At 36.8% G+C, this 21688-nt stretch overlaps 1 protein-coding gene across 5 annotated transcripts in view; it reads left to right on the plus strand.

Annotated features, from left to right (window-relative positions):
* Nucleotides 1–20989, plus strand: part of ATG7 (autophagy related 7) — a 105070-nt gene extending 84081 nt beyond the window's left edge. For 4 of the 5 annotated variants that reach the window (XM_021409683.1, XM_021409685.1, XM_021409684.1 and 1 more), the window contains one exon: nt 11758–20989. In XM_021409683.1, the coding sequence (XP_021265358.1) occupies nt 11758–11790 (33 nt within the window). In that variant the 3' untranslated portion in view covers nt 11791–20989. The remainder of the gene's footprint in view (nt 1–11757) is intronic. The other variant, XR_002442560.1, reaches the window with a different exon arrangement.

The following is a 21688-nucleotide window of genomic DNA, read 5'->3' on the forward strand; positions in this document are numbered from 1 at the left end:
TCACCCAGAACAACAATACTTTAATATCAGACTGCCAAGAAATGACTACATCAGGCTTCAGGAGTTAATCATTTTGTCTTTTGGAAACCCTTTGAACTAGAAAAAAAGTTCTGTGACTTTCAAAAGAATAATTTTAAAGCATGTATTTGTTAGTAAGTATAGGTCATTTGTTCTGTATTAAAATGATTAGACTGTATTTGGCTAAAATTTTGCTACCTAGGCTTTTCAGCTGAGAATAGATCTTCACCACGATGCATGCTAAATAGCAAGTGGAAAAGAAATGCAATACTAATCCCTTTCCATCACCAACAAATAGGCCTTTAAGGTAAACAAGATGTAGTCACAATGCTAAACTCACTAGAGGGTTTAATTAATCGTGATGGGTATAACTTAGTCATCTGAGTAACACCGTAATTGATACAACTTGAATTATATCACCTGACTACCAGTTATTCAGTATTCCTGAATGTGTTGAATTTAATTTTGAGGATAATAAATGAACAAGCTATAAAGATGTTATCATAAATTTTGGTTGAGAATGTATCCCTTGTGGATAGATCAATGTGGGAGAATGTCCCATTATAACTGATAAACAAGATGAGTGGACAACTGATGCACTCCTTAATGGCAGAATGATGTGGTCTGTAATTTAAGATAGGAGATGGCTTGGGATATCCACAGAAATAAAATAGAGTCAAAGACAAGGCATTTGCGATGGGAGAATACAGTGCCAGCATAGAGCTAGAGAAGAGAGAGAAGTAAATATGTGTATGTATATCTGTAGTTGACAGTTAACAGATCTAAATGATAGATCTGTGCTTTGAATTGGATTGAAGCAATCAGCATAGCCCTCAGAACACTGAGAATACCACCGGGATTTAAAGGATAAGGTGTTGTGGATTTTGCCAAGGACCTCTGGACAGACAGGACAATGTTAAAAGTGTTTTTAAATTATGTATATCTCAGAGAAAAGCAGAATTTTATCTAATATCCAGGATGGCTGGAATTACTGAGAGGAAAAAAAAAAAAAAGGAGAGGATTTCAAAGGCAGTATTGACTGGTGCTTAATTAGTACTTCCTCACTTACAGTCAGAAAAAAAAACCATTTCTTTTGAAACTCCTTTTCTCCAGTGTTGTTAGTTTTGTAGCATGTTAGATCCACAACCTGTACATAATATGACTTAAATTCTGACTTTGCTCTTTAGAAAACATCGCCTAATACCAGTAGTAATAAATAAATAAATAAAGGGTTTTAATTTAAATGAAGTCTTAATTTAAATGAAGTTTTTATTTAAAAAATTTTAAAAAATAGATGTGGTCAGCTTTGTAGAAAATACAAACTTGTATCACTTTTCTGAGCTTTCAAGTCAGGAGGCATTGGAAGAATACTACTCCTGGAACAAACATACCTCCTATGAGATGTTTTTGGTGTTGTGGTTTTTGTTTTTGTTTTTTAGATGTCTTTTCTTTAAACAATAGATGAATACAGCACTGACTTTTTTTTTAAGCATATTCTGAAAATGTTATTAAATGTTTTATGTATGTCAGAATGCTTAAGAATGGAGCTAGAGGCTGAAAGGTACCTTTTTAGTGGGCACTGCGCAGTGTAAGCACACCAGTTTACACAAAACAAAATCCATATTTAGGGACCAAGGTTATATATTGCCAAAATAAAAATATTCTCAAAATGGTTCTTGTAAGGTGTTTGTTTTGTATAAAGTCATTTGCCTGTCTCAGAACCACAATGTAGTTAGTCAAGACAATCTTGTGTTTCTCAAATTTAAACCTAAACATTTGAATTAACATTCCCAGAGTGCTCCTCAGAATTTTTTTTCTATTTTGAAAGAGGTTGCAAGAGATACCTTGATGTTTTTGTAATTTGTAGGAGTAACTTTTGTCTTTTGGTTTGTGTCAAGTCCTCTTTGGAGCATGAGGAGCAGCTGAGGGAACTGGGATTGTTTAGTCTGGATAAGAGGAGGCTCAGGGGTGTTGTTATTGCTCTCTATAGCTGCCTGAGAGGAGGTTGTGGCAAGGTGGGGGTCAGTCCCTTCTCCCAGGTAACTTGTGATGGGACGAGAGGTAATTGTCATAAGTCAAGCCAGGGGAGGTTCCAACTTGTTTTGAGGGAGAATTTCTTCTCCAGAAGAGATGTCAGGCATTGAAACTGGCTGCCTGGAGAGGTGGTGGAGTCACCATCCCTGGTGTTCAAGAAACATGTACATATGGCATTTAGGGACATGGTTTGTGGGCATGGCAGTGATGTTTGGACTAGATGATCTTAGAGGTCTTTTCCAGCCTTAATGATTCTGTGATTCTGTTTTCACCTGTGCAATAGCTGTAATCATCTATTCCTTTTAATTTCTGCTTATTAAGTTCTGTAAGGAATTAAAGAGCTTTATAAACGGATTAAAATATAAGGAACATTCACTACTGAAAATAAGATCCTTTTCTTTTGACGTTACGTCTTAAATGTTTATAAATGAGTATGACCTTTGTGAATGTATCTGAGAAGAAAGCACATCATCAAACTGCTGCTTGAGCCTGTTCTGTATGACACAAAAGGAAAAACACGATCTGCTTTCAGCTGCAATTTGCTGTTCTGGGGATGTCTCAGCTGAATTTCATTGTAGCCAAACATCCCTTGGCAGCTGGCTGGGAATCATAGCATGAGAATATCTCCCTGTAGGCCCTGCCATATTTCAAAATGTTGTGTTTGAATTTAAAATACTTAATTGTTCAAAGTTATGCAGAGCAACCTCTTAAGTATATTCCAGTTCTTTCCTTGGGGGGAAGAGGTGGTGTTGAAATAAAAAAAAAAAAAATTAAGAAAATGTTAATTTAGTGTTACAGAGAGGTAAAGTACACTTCCCTAGGGCAGGTGACCTGTTGCCTGCTTTAAGATGAATTTTGTAGAAAAAATCATTTTAACAGTCTTGATTTGTATTCCCATTTTGAAAACACATTAAATATATTTTCTGCCCTGAAATCAAACTTTTTAAAGTAGCTTCTTACTCTTATCACTCACAGTTGGATTAACATATTCTTTCTGTGTCCGTGTCCCTGTTGATCCAATAAACTCAGTAATTGCGTTTTATATAGTAGGCAAAAAGATCAGAGTAGTCCCATATGGGGGAAAAAGACCATTCTAAGCCAAAACAAGCTTTTTGGCTTGTAAGCAATGGAAGCCTTTGCTGTAGCACATCTGCAATATACTCTGCATTGCAGAGCTCCGTAGCGTGGCATGCTGCATCATTTATATTACTGTGCTAATACAGAAATCTTAGAAGTAACGATGCTTTGCTAAGCTTGATTAGACTGAGAACTTGTAATAAAAAGATTGTTTTGTACCATAGAGATTATATTGCAGGGGTTGAGTTTGTTGCTCTTCTTTCTCAGAGCATTAGGTTCAAAACAGTGAATTCAGTGGAATGAATTTGATTTTTTAGTGGTGAAAAATTTGCTGTACTTGGAGAAACAAATTGCTTGGTGCAATCATGCCATCTTTAAACAGTTCTGTGCCATCGTGTTGAAGTAAGATTCAACTCCAGTTGGGAGCAAGCTAAAGCATTGCTTTCTCACTGCATTCTCGAAATGAAAAAGGCCAACAGGAGAGCAGGTGGATTCCACTTTGTTAAAGAAGATCTAGCGGGACAGATACATCTACAGAAAGGGCACATGAGGGAATTTGATAAGGAGATAGCTTGGAAAAATACAAGTATTCTTAGAAGATTTGTTAGCCCAAACATGTTGAAATGATATGGTCAGAAAATTAAAAACAATTTGAAAAGAATTATAGAATCCCAAATCATGCAAGATTTTCCTAGCAAAAAACTTGTAAACAGTGTAATCAAAATTCTTGTTGTATTAATGGGAGTGGTTATCATAAAATAATTCAGATGCTTGTACATGTTTTCAGCTGAATCTAGGTTGGACTTGTAGTTTCAGAACTGTTTCTTGTGTCACTAAGTAGGTTTTTAAGTGAACTTCAGGCTGCCTACATTATACAGAAAATTGTGTAACACATGAACATAGCAAATACTGTAAGAGTGTGTCAGGGTGCTTGTAGAAGTCTGTTTTTGCTGATGCACCTCGTGCTTCCTCATGTTAATTTTCTGTCCGCTTGGAATACCAGAGTTCTAATAGAATTAAACCATGCCTTTTGTATTTCTGGAACATCTCTGCCTTCACTATGTGAATATTTTAATACTTGTGCTTTTATATTGATGCTTTCTATTTCTTATTTAATATTTATTTTGTGTTATTTGATAAACATAACAGGAAAAGTGATGTGTAAGATTGTAATAATTGTAGAGGAAAACTGACATGTGGGATTCCAGTACTTCTCTAAATCTTTGAATTGCATTACAAGAAATAAAAATCTGATTATTTCTGTACAACTTATGCATTGTAGAACTGCAAACCATCTTCCCTCGTTCACTTAGTTTCATGTTTATGTCTTCAGAAATTGTTTTAGTTACTGACTATATAAAAACCATCCCTTCTGCATAAGAGGAGAGAGGAGGAAGTTTTCTGTAACTTCTTCATGCCTCCTCCACAAGACAGAGGTTTTTTCTATGCACCACGTGTATCTCAGTGGAAGCGATGATGAGATCAGCGAGGCCACTGGATAAATCAAAATTGTAGTAAGATAGTATTGATTGTTTTTCAAGTTTTCTATTACTTGTGTGTTATGTGCAGCACACTAGAGGAAATATCTTTATACTAAAGATACTAAAGATTTGTGCAAAGATTTGTGTAAGATGATATAATAGCATATGGGAAATCTGTGCCAGTTTTTCTGCCAAGCATTCTTTTCTGACAATTGGAATTCAGCTGAAAAGGATCTATAATTCTGACTTCACAATTATTTAGAGTCGTAACGGATTTGTGCTTGCCAGTTTCCGTTTGTGAAGGTGGAACGCAATTGCTTAAACAATAAAATACCTCAGACGTGGGATTGAGATGTGACTCAAATATGAGTTAAGTGACTTTCCAACAATGATTTTAATCATTAACTGGATTCTTTGTCTCATCTGGAGATGACCTATGCGTTTCAGTCAGCCAGCACAACTTCATGAATTTCTGTGGGTATTTTTCCACTTGTGGAAGCGGGCTGGTTTCATCACAGCATGTAATTGTATTCACTCAAAACTAATAGAAGTGTATATGACTGTAGGAGTGGTTTTACCTGTTAGTGACTTGCCAATCTACTTTATCTGGGTTTTCTGTATATCCATGCACACGCCCACCCTCTTTACAAGCTCTAAAACTGCAGTTTAGCCTAGCCAGATGTATGGTGGGACTACGTGCCAGCCCAAATAGTATTTGTCTCCAGTTCTTTAGTAAGTCTTGTGAGTTTTTTAAGGTAAAATTCTCAAAATTAGAATTTTTCAAGTAAGAAATTGTTCAATATGGATATACCGTTTAACATTTCCCAGTTTTTATGAAGGACATCTGTTTAAAATTGGTAGATTGGTAAGCTTCACAAGAAGTTGTTGAATCTGACATGCGGCTGTTCAGTGAATAGACTCAGCGTACTGGAACGAGTTCAGGGCCACGAACATTATTGAAGGGCCTAGAACACATGACGTGGAAATGTAAGCTGAGAGAAATGGATTTGTTCAGCTTTAAGAATGCTAAGGGGAAATATTTAGTGTTTTTTTTACCTAGTGGGAATGCACAGAGAAGACAGAGGTGTAGAATGAAAGGATGAGAGGCAACAGGCACAGATTGCAGCATCACACATCCCAGTTAGATAGAAAGGGGGAAAAAAAATCAGCATATTGAAATTAGCTGGCCCAGGCCATGAGCCCCATCTAGTTGGTCATGCTCTGAGGTGAGGATTAGGCAAAATGATCTCCACAAGTATCCTCCAGTCTGTATTTCTGTGACCCCTTATTGCAATGCTGAGCGTACTTTAAGTATCACGTTTTATAATCTCTTTGTTGTTGTCTGAATTGTTTACCTCTGAAAGTCACTTGAATAGCTTGTATCATAAAACTGCTGCTCTTGTTTAATCAGTAACTGTGAAATGCTTGATTTTGTGTGACCTGGAAACTCATGTACACATCTTAGATATCAGTTCCACATTGCTTGTGAATTTGAAAGATCTAGTGGAACATGGCAAGCTATTGATTTACAGCAAAACAAAGTCTGTGTAGTTGAAATCGAATATACTCAGATGTGTAGATGGTGGTAATTATTCTGACATCCATTTATGCATATGATCTAGACTTCCTATGCAAGTTCATGAAACTTTAAAGTGAATTTGCATTTGCACATTGTGAATTTTTTGCAGGATTTAGAAATTAAATGAGTATGAACTTACACATCTTTTTACATTTAAAAATATAACATCTAGGCTCATCAAAGGAGGAAGATGGTACGAGAATTTGAATGTATATTTCTATATACAATAGTATTTTTATTTTCATTTCAGTCGAAGGATCTATATCGGAGCCAATAATTGCTGTGAAAATATTTGGATTAATGATGGCTTCATTCAAACTCTTGTTCTGTTTGGATAGTTGCTTTTTGATGGTAGTAAAATGAAGTTTCAAATCTCACACCAAAGTATGATGATGGAGATCATCACGTCTGCTTGATGGGGAGCGATCATTTGTTTTTGCACTTTGTTTTCAGGCTTTATGAGCCTGAGGAGAAGACTTCGTTGTAGAAAATATCCTCATAGATAGACATAATTCCAACAGCTCAGGTGCTGTGCCCCAAAAAATGACCTTTGCTACTCCAAAGCACTTGTAGAGGTTACCTCACTTTGGAGGAGGAAAGAAATTGCCTTTGTATTTGCTTGTTTCTCTGCTTTGTTTCTTCCTGGAACAAAGGGAAACAATGGAAGGAAATGTGTCAAAGGCATTTTAACAGCAAAAAAAAAAACTTGTATACTTTTTTTTAAATTGGATGGTTGTAGTATCTTTTAGTCGTATAAAAAGTAAAAAAAGACAGCTTTTCATGAATGTTTTCATAAAGTAATCTGATAAAATACCTCAGAAAACTGTAAAACTAAAAAGTACCAATTACTAAGTACCAATTACTGTTGAATGCTCTGTTTTGTATGTCTGTTAGCAGATGTTGAAGACATTTTTTAACTTATAAGTTTACAGTGTAAACAAAAAAAATCTTCCTATGGTGTTTACTTGCCTTTTTTTTTTTTTCTGCATCAGTCTTTTTGAAAGTATTTAAAATCTGCAGGATGCTTAGAAAATAGTCTGGCTTCAAGTGTATAAGCTGACCAAGATCACATGCTAAGGAGCTTGCTGAAATGGCATGTTGGCAGACTGTTGCAGTAAGTGTAAATAGTTTGGTCAAAGCAAAAAGCCTGCCATGGGAGAGGGTTTTTTGAGGAAAAAGTCTGTGATCCCTCTGTCCCTAGGTCCTAGAACACTTTGTGCTCAATCAAAAGGATACAAAAATGGAATTAACAATAAAAGGATAAAAAAATCGAATGCCAGAGACTTGTATCTTGGTAGAATAGCGGGCGTGTGAGAAAAAATCAGTCCTGAAATTGATCACAAGGTTCTTAAACTTACCACAGTTGCCAGGATGGAAATCAGTGGGCTAGCATTTGCAGTTCATATGAAAAGTGAGGCCACACATGCAAGAGAAACACAGCGAATAATTGTTGGCATTGGTTGTGATCAAAATCAGGATGCCTCGTGACCTTGACCTAGATTTTAAGCTGCGGCTATGGGCTGAAAATACAGAATTTTGCAGTGTCTATAAAGGGAAAGCACATGTCAGACACCAGCACTGACAAAAACATGAAGTTGATGGAGTTGAATATTATTGCAAGGTATGAAACCATTTGGACAGGAAAGACTGTGAAGTTTCTAGCCACAAGACACAAAAAAGAGAACGTGTGTTGATAGTGGGAGTGCCAGAAAATTGTCCGCAGTGTGAACTAGGTAGAATAGATGCATTGTGTACAGGGATCTGGAAAAATTATCTGAAGTTTGTTTTCAGTTTCAGTTAGATGAAGGGGAGTGGTTACAGTGCATCAGGTATCTGAGATGAAAGGAGGGTGCTGAACTTTGTAATTAGCATCCTTCAGTCCATACTGAAAAACTTGAAAAAGCTACCTGTTGGAACTTGCATCTATTTAATGAATTTCAAGTTGCAATTTTGTTTCTATTGCCATTCCTGAAAGATGCAGTCGCTGAGCCGGGGTGAGTATTGAACGAGCCACGCAAGGACTGTTAATGTGGCCTGCTATGCCACATATCTAATTCATTGCATTATAGTGTGTAGATTCACAAATACTTTGTAAAATTAGATTGTCAGAAGTTCAGGTATATTTTCTCTTTGATTGAGCATAGAATGAAAGCACCTTTAACCTAGTGTCTATGAAAAGCTCACGTTGTATACACATAAAATAATTTAAATTTAAAGATGTTTGAATATATTGTCACGTGTTTCACTTCCCTGAGTAAGGGTACATTTCTAAATCAAGATGTAAGATATGATAAGACTTAATTGATGTGGGAAGCTGCATGTTCTCATGTGATACCCAAGGGTGCTGTTTGATACATGTAACATCTGATTTTCAGCCTCGCCTCTGCCAACAGATTTTCCTCTTTCCTTACTCTAAACCATACTTGGAGCATTTATAACACAGTAAATACTGAGGTTTTCATAAAGGTATTCCAAGGTTTTCTAAGCACTATGTATTTGATACACGTGTATGTAAATTTATCTTAGTTGGGTGTGGAAAGCAGTGTGTGGGGGTGGTGTGTTTGTTAGCCTTGTCTCTCTTAATGAGGTAGCCATTTCTGTGCAATTGCTGCTGGGTCGCTGCTGGCAAGAAACTTAGAAATCCTCTTAGGATGCATTGATATTCTTGCAGGTTTGTTTGTAAGATAAACAAAAGTTACTTATTTGAATTACTTACGTTAATTCTAGGATGCCAAGGCTTGTTTCCATATGTGAATGCTAATTTTGGAACCATGGCCATGGAGGTTAAATTTCAGGTACCAGCTGTTATTGCTGCAGGAAGGAAATGTAAAACTCTCTCCATTCATTAGGATTATTGAAAATGCAAGCTGGAACTATGTAAAATCATTGGGAACTTATGACCTGTTAAAATAATGCACAGGGCTTTTTTTCCCATTCTTCCTATGATGTAAGACAATTATACTTGTCATTTTAAGAAAAGAACTGCAGGAATTATTTTATCCTGAGTAGACATAATTTGCACCGGAAATTTAGGAACCTCTACAAAGAAGTTCAGATATGAAAGCGTGTGCTTGAAAAGAACAGGTGCTTTGAGATAGTCTGTCCAGGCTCCTTATTTATTTATTTAAGGGATTGGATGGAGGTTGACTTTGACAGCTGGTTTATTATCTTCCTGTTTTATGACTTCTCCTGTCATCGCGTGTAGCTGCATTTAGATTGACTAACCCAGGTGTGCTGCAGGACAGAAGAGAAGTGAAAACAAAATCCGAATTCATGGCTTGAATTGGGGATCAGATTCTTGGCATTACAGTCATTTTAGACATTATCTTCCGTGGCCTTCTGTATTTCACGATTTCTGTTCTGCAGAAGTTTCACTGTTTTGAAGTAATAGCCAAAATTTGCATGTTTATAAAGCATGTAGTCTAAACCTCTTTTCATGAAAAGGTGCATTCCTATTAACTAAGAGCCTATGAGGTACTATAATTTAGTTATCAGTACTGACAGTTAATACAAGTTCTGGTCAGTGTCATGTAACTTGTTTTCTTTAGATTAACATGCAACTGTTAGCTTACATACTGAATTTTCTCATTGTTTCGTGTTCTCCTCTCCCCTCTGTATATCATTTATTAAGGTACCACTTCATTCTTAACAAAACTGCAGAAAGCTTCAGCATGCAGACTGCAGTTGTGACTGCTCGGATAGTTAGGTGAAGTGCAAACTGTCTTACAAAACTGTCGTGCACTAATTGCTTGGTCATCCTGCTGCTGCAGTACGGAGAAGTCTGTTCTTCTGGAGTTAAAATAGCATAATTTTCAAATGTTAAAAAATGATTCTCCTCAATCCAGAATGTTTGCACAGCGGTTACATAACTGTGAACCTCAGTTTCAGTCCTTTTGAAAATATTTTTCTCAAAGGACTCCTAGAAAATAGATGTGTTTTAGATAGAGAAGTATTTAATTGTAATTCTTTTCTCCTTACTTTCCTGCTATTATTACTAATTCTGTGTTTCAAGGGTCTTAGTTTTTCACTGTCCATGACGAACTGATGTTATTCAGATAGCAAAATACACTTCACAAATAAAGCTGCTGTCACAGCGAGAAGCTCGGATTACCTAGGAGGCACTGTTGGCTGTGCCGTGTGCTGGAGGTCAGGAGCTGTGCTTGGACTGTACATCTTCAAGTTGCTTGAGGCCCTCCCAAGGGCTCTTAGTATTAAGGACAAACAGCAACAACAACAAACCTGCATTCTTCCCCTTGGTTTCAACAAAGAGAAATTACTGTGTATTTAGAGTCACTCTTTGTGCCATTGGACTGTGAGAGTAATGCAAGCATTGCACATGACGTGTGTAGAAAAAGGCTTTCTGAGCTTTACAGAAGCTATGGAACAGCAAGACAGTTTCTGGATGGAGGTATTTTCATATCACAAAATAACTCATGTAACTGGCACCCTTACCAGCCTTTCTTTGTGAAAAACAAACAAACCAGCGAGTACTTGCCTTCTCACCCACACTGCTCAGATCAGAACTGATGATGGGAAAGCACAGAGCAGAGAAGCTGGCACTGCTCCCAGTGCATCTGCTTTGTAGATAAAGAAGACTTTTAGGGATCTCAGTCTGCTTTTTTCACTTTTGCCTTTGATTCACCTCACGGCATTTATTAAAGTATTTATTGCCTTTCTTTGGGAGTGTTTTTGAGGGTTAAAATCTATGGGATTTGTTTTCAAAAATTAGACTCAACAAAGATGGACTATCAGTCTGAACTTTGGATTTCTTACTTATTGCCAGTTTGAATCATACCATAAACACTATTTAAAGATTTTGTTTTTCATATTTCTTTTCCACATCCTTGACCCTGACTGGTAAGCTGGACATTTGTGTTTGCCTTGGCAAGCTCCAAGCTGCTCATCTAGGGCAGGATGAAAACTCTTTTTTCCTTTCGTAAACAAACTGTTCCTTCAGTATTTTCCATAAGGATTTACACCACCATTTTGCAGCGCTTCTAGGAACTGAGAAAATCCTGCCATTCAGAGTTTTCATTTTATGGTTTTTAGCACTGCTGAAAAATATTTGAACAATTGCTTTCTGGGGTTGGATTTGAAGAGCTTTTTTCAGAATTCCAGAAACATTACATTTTGTTATGAAGAGTTTTATTAAAATTATAGTTATTTTTTTCTATTAAATATTCGATCTTTCTGTGTTGAACTCTGAATTTTTTTTAAAACGATTTGAAAGATACTGAAGACATATCTACCTGTTGGTGGCTTTTTCCTGGCAGAGGTGTACTTTTCTGTTGAAGTGATCAGAACCAAGTAGTTCAGAGCCAGATCTAGCTCAACGCTGTGTCTCCATGTTCTTCCTGATCACAAGCTTCTACAAGCCTTGCCAAGAGGAAGGAGAGTATTTGCCATGAACTAAACCTCCAAAAAATGATAAAAAGCCATTGGTTCTAGCCAACTGTCCATAAATGTTAGTTACTCTTTCTTTTAAATAGTAATGTTAATTTTATGAAGGTATATTAAAAGTGTATTTGAACTGCACAAACTAAAATTACACTTCCTTTTTTGTTGCAGATCTGGGACATGAGTGATGATGAAACAGTCTGAAAATCAGCTGAATAAGGTGGAAGATGACCTACTTTGATCTGCGTTGCTGCCTTTTATCTGTTATTCAACAAGTTAATGATTGCTTGCCCATTCTAACTGGAACAAATATGAACAACTGTAAACCACATACTGGCATGAATATCTTCACCATAAAAGCAGTCTGTCCTGGATATAACTCTCTGTATTTTCATTTTTATTATGTAAATAACCAAAGTAATGTGGTTATGTTTAAATCTTATTCCTTTTTTTCCATTTTCTTAATAAGACATATATAAAATTTGCTGCTCAAGTAAACCTTGGTATTTCATTTGTTCCATTTTTTAATTTTGTTTGTCAGCAAACATGTCTAAGCAGCATGTCTAAATGTTTTTTTTTCTTCATCTTTCCAACATTTGTGCACCTTTAATTAGAGTTCATTATAAAGATTGAGAATATTTTCCTGTTGGGAATTAAACTGCATCTTTCTTTAAAGGAGAGCAGGAGTAGGTAAAAACCTACACATGCAGTGTATATCACATTGCTTGCTATTTCACAGTAGATATTTATAGTGCAATTGATTCCCTTTTCTTTATTATAGTATGATTGTTCTTACCTATGTTATTCTCTGTAAAGATCTCATAATTTCATTCTATGGAAGAAATGTGGTTTGACTTATGTTTACACAGGAAAGACCAAAATGGGTCTGTATTGTACTTATGCTCTGCTGAAGTTTAGAGAATGTTCTATGATGTAGTAAAAATTGCTTTGAGGATGAATCATTGATTCGTTAAGAACTTGTAGTTAAATGTATTACTAAAATAAGAAATTGATTTTCTAACTGTGCCATTCTTGGTTGCTGTCATATACTACTTTACCAGGTGTTAAATGCCAATTCTGATTTCCATTTTGGCTGGAATTTAAGTATTTCAATTTCTGCAGTATCAGGAATGGCTTCATCCATATGTGGCTGATCACAGACAATACTGTGAGAATCTTTGCTGGGTTCTCAAGGATATGTAAAAATGGATTTGTAAAATATCAAAGTAACTTACTACAAAACTGAAAGCAAATCTATTGTTTTTTATCTTGCAGTAGGATTTAGAAGTATATTTGAAATTCATTTTAAGGCTTTATATTGTGGAAACTAACTTGCTCATAAAAAAAAGGCAAAATTGCTTAATGTGGCAAACAGTCTTTATTTCTAGTATACATAACGAAAATTAGTTGACCAGCTAGTCAATCCAATTAATTTAGTTTGGTTTAGTTCCTTCTTTAAAATAAGTTCTGAATATCTGATGCAGATAATTTCACGGCTTCCCTCTCAGGCCGCATCAGAGGATGTTCTGGCAGGTCAAATTCACCTTAGAAGCAAGGATGTCTGCAGCTCTTATATTCCCATCGTAAAAGAAGACTCACTGAAACATGTTGAGGTTCGCATTAGTTATTATTTGTATTTCTTTTTGAGATCATTAAAATAGCTTTAAGCTTTAATGTCCTTTTCAGCTAACTTCATTGTAATAAATATATCTGAATTAAATATATTTTTTGATAGGAAACTGATCTTTTGGCGGTCGGGTAATGATAAATAAGATTGATAACGTGATATACATTTTTAAGCAGTTTATTAACATACAGAATTACTTAAGAGCTGTAATGATTTGCATTCTGTAGTTCTGGTGGAATCTTGTATCGGTACTGGGGTAGTTTAAAGGGAAAGATCTGCATTTTTATCTTCTGGAATTGCTGAGTATAGGGTGTAAAAGTCTTCCGCAGTTTTTGTTTATCTGAAACTTTAAAACTAGACATCTTTCTAAAAATCTGATAAGTATTAATAGTTATTTTAAATATCTAAAACTTTGATTACCCTGTTAAAGCTACTTTCAATTTAAAGATGCAGTGTATCTATTTAATTGCACCAGTATGCAAGATCTAAAGGTTTGGAACTCAGGGTTAATATGATGTTTCTTTACCTCTCTAATTTCAGTATCATACAGTTCTGAGGCTGAGCTACTTGCTGTACATATGCTTCCCAGATGTCTCTGATGTTCTGAAGCACTTCAGTGCGTCTTGGAATAACTTCCGTTGTCTAACTTTAATGTTGTTTTCTTCCTCCTTGTGGAACAAAATAGTTCTTATTTTGCTTTTATTCAATTTCTAGGCATTAACTGAGTGAGAAGTCATAAGAATAAATTGAAATGAAATGCTATTAACATTTCCATTACTGTTCAAATTCAAATACCATTATCAGATAAGCACATTTATTTACTGGCCTGTAGGTACTTAACTGAAGGTTTTTGGCACTGCCCTTTCAACTGCAGATACTGGTGTTTAATCGAAGTTAAACTTCGACCTTTCTTCATGAAGGAGGTACGAGTTGTGTTTGTGCTGTGGTGACCTCCTAGGCAGTGACGAAGAGCCTAAAGTCATCGTTTTCTTTTGGAACCCAACAGCTACCATGGCCCCTCAGGAATAAACCATATCTGTTGGGAAGAGGGCATGAGCAGACTGAGGAACCTAGTCTTTGTTTCTAAGGTGTCTAACAGAAATATAGTGGCATTATATGGCAGTGTTGGTGGGACAATATCTCATAGAAGGCCTCTATGACATGTGCATATTACATCTAGGAAGCCATTTAATCTCAATGGAGAGCTGGTACCATCACTTTTGTGTTTCATCATTATAAAAACTCATGGAATATTTCTTTACTGTATTTCTCCTGTGCCATCTCTTCAGTGTCTGCGCTGGCTGAAGCCTAGAATTTGTTATTGACTAACACCACGTTCATGAAACAAAGGAACTTGGTTCTTTCTTTAAATCTCTCACTTACTTTCACAGTCTGCTGTTAAATCCTCTTTACCTATGCTGTAGCCTGTCAATCTGAAATAAATTTCACTTAGGGCATGCCCTTTATATTAGATGGAAACTGCTAGTAAAGTTTTATCTAGTAGGTGGTTTGGCTGGTGTGAGAATCTGCTCCATGGAGCATGGGATAGTTTGAGTCTGAAGTCTTCAGTGTTGGGTTCTAAAAGGGTGAAAGGGCACAAATGTGTAAATGACACTTGGATCCACGTAGAAAGATTCATGATGACCCAGACCATTTTGTATAGAAAATCACCAAGGAGTGGAGCCATAGGACTTATATTTCTAGTAGGCTGATGACTCCCAAAAACTAAAGGAGGATTCTGCTTCAGTAGAGATCAACAGCACAAAATGTACTCTTGTACATCAAGTGAAATTCTAGTAATTGCTCCAGCCCTTATAGCCACTGAACTTCATTCTGGAAAAAGTGTCCCTTCCTTGTGCTCTGTATGGCTTTGGTATTATGTCCTTAGAGAACTCCAGTGAGATGGACTGAAATTTCATTTTTGTCATCTTTGATACTATTATTCCACTGCCTGTATAATGTTCTTTTGTGTAAGATTTGGCTACTTACCTTAAATACATGCAATAGAAGTCATAGCGAAGTTGAAGGACTTTATACTGTTACAGTCTGACAGTATGTAAATTCTTATCTATGAAAACCCTACCTACCTCCTCCATTTCAATTCCAGATCTCTTTCCCTTAAAGCTCCCTGGATTTTCTCCAGAGCTCTAACAGTGTTTAAAAATACTGTGGCACCATATAGGTAATGCTATGGGTTTGAAATTAGTGTAGACATTAGTTCTCTGTTATCACTTCAGCTGTCAGTATTTTAAAGTTTGTTTTCTTATTTGTGCAGCACTTGACAGGATTTGAAATTAAGCAAACAAAGAAAACCACAATTTAGTGACAAAGAATGCTTTCAGTCTCATTTTACTTTTATTGACACCCTTTGGTCCAGTACTACTGACAGTGGTGACTTTTCATGGTGAAAAGTTATTGAGGAATGGAGGGACAGCAGAACTTCCTGCTTTGGGATAGCATCACTACTGGGTTGACATAAAGGGTTTAACAGTTCCTGCTTTTTTCTGATTTTTTTTACTAAGTTGTCATCTGTAAAATATAGAGAAATTGAATATATGTACTTGGCAAAGAATAGCTATGTTTTTTGTTCTCAGTTATCCCAGATCAAAAGAAATAATCTGCTGCTCCGACCCATTGCTCTGTCCAAGTGTTGCTGGGGGTTATTTGAAGTCGTGCAGTGTTAACCAAAATGGGCTGTGGCTTGGGCTAATTTGTAGCCACTTTACTCTTAAGCGCAGTAGCTGGAATTCAGCAGTCTGTATTCTTTCACCAGTCAGTGACTGGTATTTTGTCCAGGTTGTAGTGAATTCTTCTGAATGAGTCACTTGAAAATTATATTAACCTGGCCAAGGAAACTGACTCAGCAGAAGGGAAACCTAAGCTACTCCCAGAAGAATTAATAGCAATACACTGAAGTAGCAGTGATGCTGGGTACCTTAAGGTATTTTCTATCTTAGAGCAGCAAACTTTTCATCTCGTTTCCCAATGCAGGTGATCTCATTCCAGGATAAGGATAAAGATGAGTACTCCAACCATCTATAATTTCAAGTACTGATTGTTTCCCCCCAGTAACTGACAATGCAGTCTCTGCCATTTGCAACTTTGGTGTAGCATTTTTTCACATCTCATGGAATTATTTTGGGCATTCTTTGACAAGATTGTCAGAACTCCCAGCAGCTGTTTGTCTGAATTCCTTGTATTAACAGTGTGTTTTTGTCTGTTTAGTCAGGCCAGGCCTCACCTGCAGTTGTACCTTCTTGCAGGCACTTCCTTCAGCTTGGGAATAAAAAGGGGCTGTCAGGAGTTCTAAAAAAGATGTGTTGTTTCCTGGCTGGCAGGGAGTATACACTGTGTTAGCATTTGTTCTAGCAGTCTAAATGCCTGTTCCAACTTGCTTTTTGAATAGATATTTATATAGGATGTTGCTATGAAGTACAATGGACTTTGCCTCTGTAACTGAAGATCACATGCATATAGTGTTTTACTGCTGCAAATAAAAAGTATGATTTTTTAAAAAATCATTCTTTTTAACTTCCCTCCTTTCCCATACAGTTACTTTCTGCTCTTAAATTGTTTGGCAGTGGACTGCTGCTTCAACAGCCTTGGAGAATCCAATAATTCAGGCTTGTTTGATTTTCAGCGCCAGGACACTTGATTTTTGTATGATCTCACCAGAATAATTCATTTTTTTATTTATTAGTGAAATGATAATATCCACTACATAAAAAACAAATGGGAGGCATTATTCTTTCTCGCAGAGGAGGCCACTAATGTTTTCCTGACTTGCTCTTTTGGTGCAGTGTCTGTACTCTCTTTAAAACCTTCAGTTTGGCATCCCTGCTGAGATGAGGCAGTGCTGAAGGAGCTTGGTGCATTTGAAATGAAAGCTGGCTTCTCATTTCGGGAGTAATTTTACTTTCTAAATCAAACCAGTGTGAGCTAAAACTGTGTGGAGAAATGCTACTAAAATTACTTCCACATCATATCAACATGGACCTGGAAGAACCAGTGAAGGTTCCTAGTCTTGCTTGCCCACTCTGAGTGTCTTTGGACCTCTGTTTTTTGACAGCCAGTAAATTGCTGTCTTCTTCTCCATCCCCCCAGCCCCCCTATCAATATCTCCTCCCCAGCCCAGTCTTCCTCTCACAGGTAGCAGAGGGGTGTGGATGGACAAGCAAATTAATTTCTAGTGACAGATTTCTTTCAAATTTGTGCAGGAGTGACAGGAAATCTGTAAAGCAGTTGTGATTTTGCTTGAGGGTTTTGCTTTGTCTTTAAATGTCTCTGTTTTCATTTCATGCTTGAAAGTCTGACTTTCATACAGTATTTCTGTAGGTGTTACCACTTCCTCAGGAACCTGTGACTCAGGCAGTGTATAAATGAAATGACATCACTGGCAACTTTTGTTTGAATTGCCTATTTCCTAAATAGGTACTGCTGTTTTTTTTTCTTTTAATACTTGCATCATTGTTTTCTGTTTTTTTTTTTTTTTTTTTTTGAAGGAGGAAGGGGAAATGAGGGTTTTTGATTATCTAGAGCTATTACAAGGAACCAACTGAATGTGTTTTATCCTTTTGAATCATTGAAATCAACAGTGCTGAAGTTTACCTAAAACAGGAGACTAGCATTTCTACACAAAGAATTTTATGAATGAAATCATTGTAATTATGTGTTAGCAGAGCTTCTGTTGGTATAAAGCATTCTTAATTTACTGCTGATGTGTTGAGAGAGGGAGGGGGGGGAAACAGGAAAAGCCTGAGCATAATTTTCCATTATTATTTTGGAAGTAATGCAAACAAAAGAACTCTGTTTTCATACTACTGGTTAAGCTTCAGTTTTAAGTGGACCTCCCTCTCTGCTCTCTCACTAGTATGTATACTGCCGGAGATTCTTGGTATGTTTCCGTGTTTCCTCCCCTGTAACTTATATTTTTCAATGATATCACTCTATAAATATGTAGTTAAAATGGGAAGACCTGGAGTAAAATTTACTTCTTAGCAGAGTGTCTCCAAAGCAGGCAGGAGTACTGGTTATAGCAGGCATGGTACAGGGAGACCTCCAGCAGCTGTGTTTCTTCTTTGGACAAAACTCCCCATGACGTCACTTCAGGAGTTGGCTGTTAAACCGTGAAGAGTAATGTCAGGAATTGCTGTCATCAGAGGAATGTGAAAAGTTGAATGTCTGTCTAGATCATTTATTCATAGTGCTGTGGGACAGGCTATAAGAGTGTTGCATTTATTATTATTGTCATGCGCAAAGGATCACTGTCCTTTTGTTTAAATAGCAACAGCTTTGGGACTTCATAGGCATGAGTACAGCAGAACATTAAGAGAGTACAGCAGAGTGCTTTTGGCTATGCTATGATTTTACCAGTTCTTACCAAGGAGACAGTCACTTTGTGGATGCACTTTAAGTGAATACTGAAACAAAGTCCATGTATTCAGGGAGGTGGACTTAGTGACTACCATAGGTTATGGTCTTTCTTCTGATGATGTGAGTTCATGTCAAACTTTGGCACAATTAAGAACCACATCATTAAAGTTATTCCACTAAAGGAAAACATTAAACCAAAGTCTTTGGGAAAAAAAAAAAAGGCTATGTATGTCTTCTTAGGGTTTTGTTTTGTTTTTAATAATATAGATGGCCTGGTAATTTCTTGGGGGTTTTTTGTAAGCTTTTTTTTTTCTTTACTTAATATTTCAGCCATCCTTCCCAAAGTTTCTGTTCAGTTTTATTTTCTAAATGACCCTCCTGCAGGAGTGCTGTATGCTGTTAATGAAAAACTCCTACTGAAATTCCACCCAGTAGCTATTGGAGCAGTAGTTACATGTTATTATTGGTACTAAGTCCAGAATGTTTTGAGATGATAGATGGTATAAATGTAACAGCATTACAATTATTTGGCCACACAGACAAAAAAAAAACAAACATTTTTTCCCCACTTTTATTAAAATATTTACTGCTGTGTGTCTCTTGCATGCCAAATTAGATAGACAGTAGTTGTGTTTTTATCTGCTGTAGTAGTTAGGAATGAGTGAGCTGTGCATATCCTGCCTCATGAACCATGCAGAGCAGCAGCTGATGTATGGAACATACTTGGACCATTCTCACCAACTGCTTAATGCTTTTGATAGACTAGTCCTCTCAAAAATCCCATTTTTGGGAGAAAGACATTTAATTTTTTTGCTAACTTCTTCAATAGGGGTTTAGCAGTCAAACATTGCAAGCTTAGGATAGACTTCTTTCTAACTGCTTGCTCAGATTTAAAGAGGAGGAAGAGTGAACAAGTCAAGTGGTGTGTGTACAGCGTTTCTCTGTTGCTGGAGATACTCGAGTTTCATTTCCAACAATGGTATGTAGTAGGTAATTCAGCTTCCTGCTGTTAATATTTGGAAATGTCATTAAGAGATTCTGATAATGTCAAGATGATCAATGCTTGAAAATCAACAAGGGACAGTGAATAATAACATACCTTTTGATCTGAGATCCTGAAAAAGAATGTGATTTAAAGGTCTGTGTCACTGATTGTATACATGAGTATCAGGAGGAGGCTGTTGGGTTTTTTTTGGCCATAAGGGCATAAGTGGCATGTTGTTTCAGAATATGACCAAACTATTGTTTTTAAATTATTTTGTTGCTATAATTGTTAGTGTTTGTGGCTTCATGCATTTTTGAAACCAAAATGTTCTGTTCCAGCTTTCACAGTATGAAGTGAGTTTTAAAAGCACTTATTATTTAAAGAAACCTTGTCCTCTTCGTAACTGTCAGAAACATGGGAAGAAGGATTGAGACAAGGACACATACACAGTGGCCACCATTTAGTTTTGGCTCCCATCTGAAGGGAGCTGCCATTTAATGAGAGGGCACTGCCAATATTTTGGCAGGGATCTACCAGCTTGCCAAATATCAAATTGCTCTGGGATTGTCTGTTGGACATTTCTTGACACTGTCACACCTCTGGGTATGACAGTGCCCTTTGTAGGACACGTTTAGGACAACAAAGATGGTGAAGGACCTAGGGTGAGATGTTTGAGGAGAGGCTAAAGTCTCCTGGTTTGTTCAGCCGCAAGAGACTGAGGGGAGGCCTCATGATGGCCTACAGCTTCCTCACGAGGGGAGTGCAGGGGCAGGTGTTGATCTCTTCTCTCTGGTGACAGTGAATAGGACCTGAGAGAATGGCATGGAGCTGTGACAGGGGAGGGTCAGACTGGATGTTATGGAGAATTTCTTCACTAGAGGGTAATTGGGCATGGAACAGGCTCCCCAGGTCACGGCCCCAAGCTGCCAGAGTTCAAGGAGTGTTTGGACAGCACACTCAGACATAGGAATTTATTTTTGAGTGGTCCTGTGTGGAGCTGGGAGTTGGACTTAATGATCCTTGTAAATCCCTTCCAACTCAACGAACTTTCCCTCCTGTCCATTGTCTAAGCTTGTTTTGGTAGAGTCTCTTCTGTTGAGTAAGTACCCCAACACTGATTGAGTCAACCGGGCAATAGAACAGCAGGTGTATAACAGACCATACAAGTATATCTCATCTCTAACATAGTCTACTAATACCTTTTAATTTAATCAGTTTTGTTGTGGAGTTAGTGAAGTTCATTTGTCTCCATATTTGGATGCTCGAAGCCAGACTTCGGTGATGTCTTAAACTGGGTTGCAGAATTCTGAAGGGAGTCTGATTTCACATGTAAAGACAATCTTGCACTATTAAGCATGTACTTTAAAATTTTTATGTGTGTAAATGAGAAATAAATAAATCTGTTGTTAACTTTTAAATGACTGCTCTGTCAATTTTGCTCTTTCTTGTGTAGATGTGCTGAAAAATGTTTACCAGAGTAAACGTAATGTTTTGTGTAGCAATTCAACTAAAATATTGAGGAGTAACAGTAGAGCGTTTTTATTCTTGTGTAAAAGAAATAAGGAAAAGGAAGAAGTTAGCTGGATGCACTTTTTAAAAATGAGTTTCTGGTTTTGAGGCTTGTGTTTTTTGTTACCAGCTTGACTGCTAGAAGCTTTAACTGGCTGTTTTGCAGCAAGTGCATTCTGTTCCCAAATGGAATCAAATCCACATTATGCCTGGGTTGTTAGCATAGTTGGAAAGCAGAGTAATATAAATTAGCAATCCAGTCTAAGAGTGGTTAGAAATAACATCTGTTCTGTTTTCCAAGGTCTGCACTCCCATTTTAAGTTTCTTTGCCCTAGAATTAGAGGTTTGGGTTCTTTTGCAAAAGGAAGGTGCGGATTGACTTTGGTAATGGAACAGAAGAATTAAGAAGCAAGAATAGATATTAAAATGGAAGACTGTGGTAAGAATTAAACCTGTTGTTTTTTTTTCCTATTCTCTTTCTTAACAAACATTTCTTGATGAGTTTTGATCATTTATTGTAAAGGTACTTCAGAGGAGATAAAACCATTTTCATACATTTCCTGGGTGAAATACTGAGAACTGTTCATGAACCAAGTACAAGGTAAGTA

Source organism: Numida meleagris, chromosome 11 (genome assembly GCF_002078875.1).
Source record: "Numida meleagris isolate 19003 breed g44 Domestic line chromosome 11, NumMel1.0, whole genome shotgun sequence".
NCBI lineage: Eukaryota > Metazoa > Chordata > Aves > Galliformes > Numididae > Numida > Numida meleagris.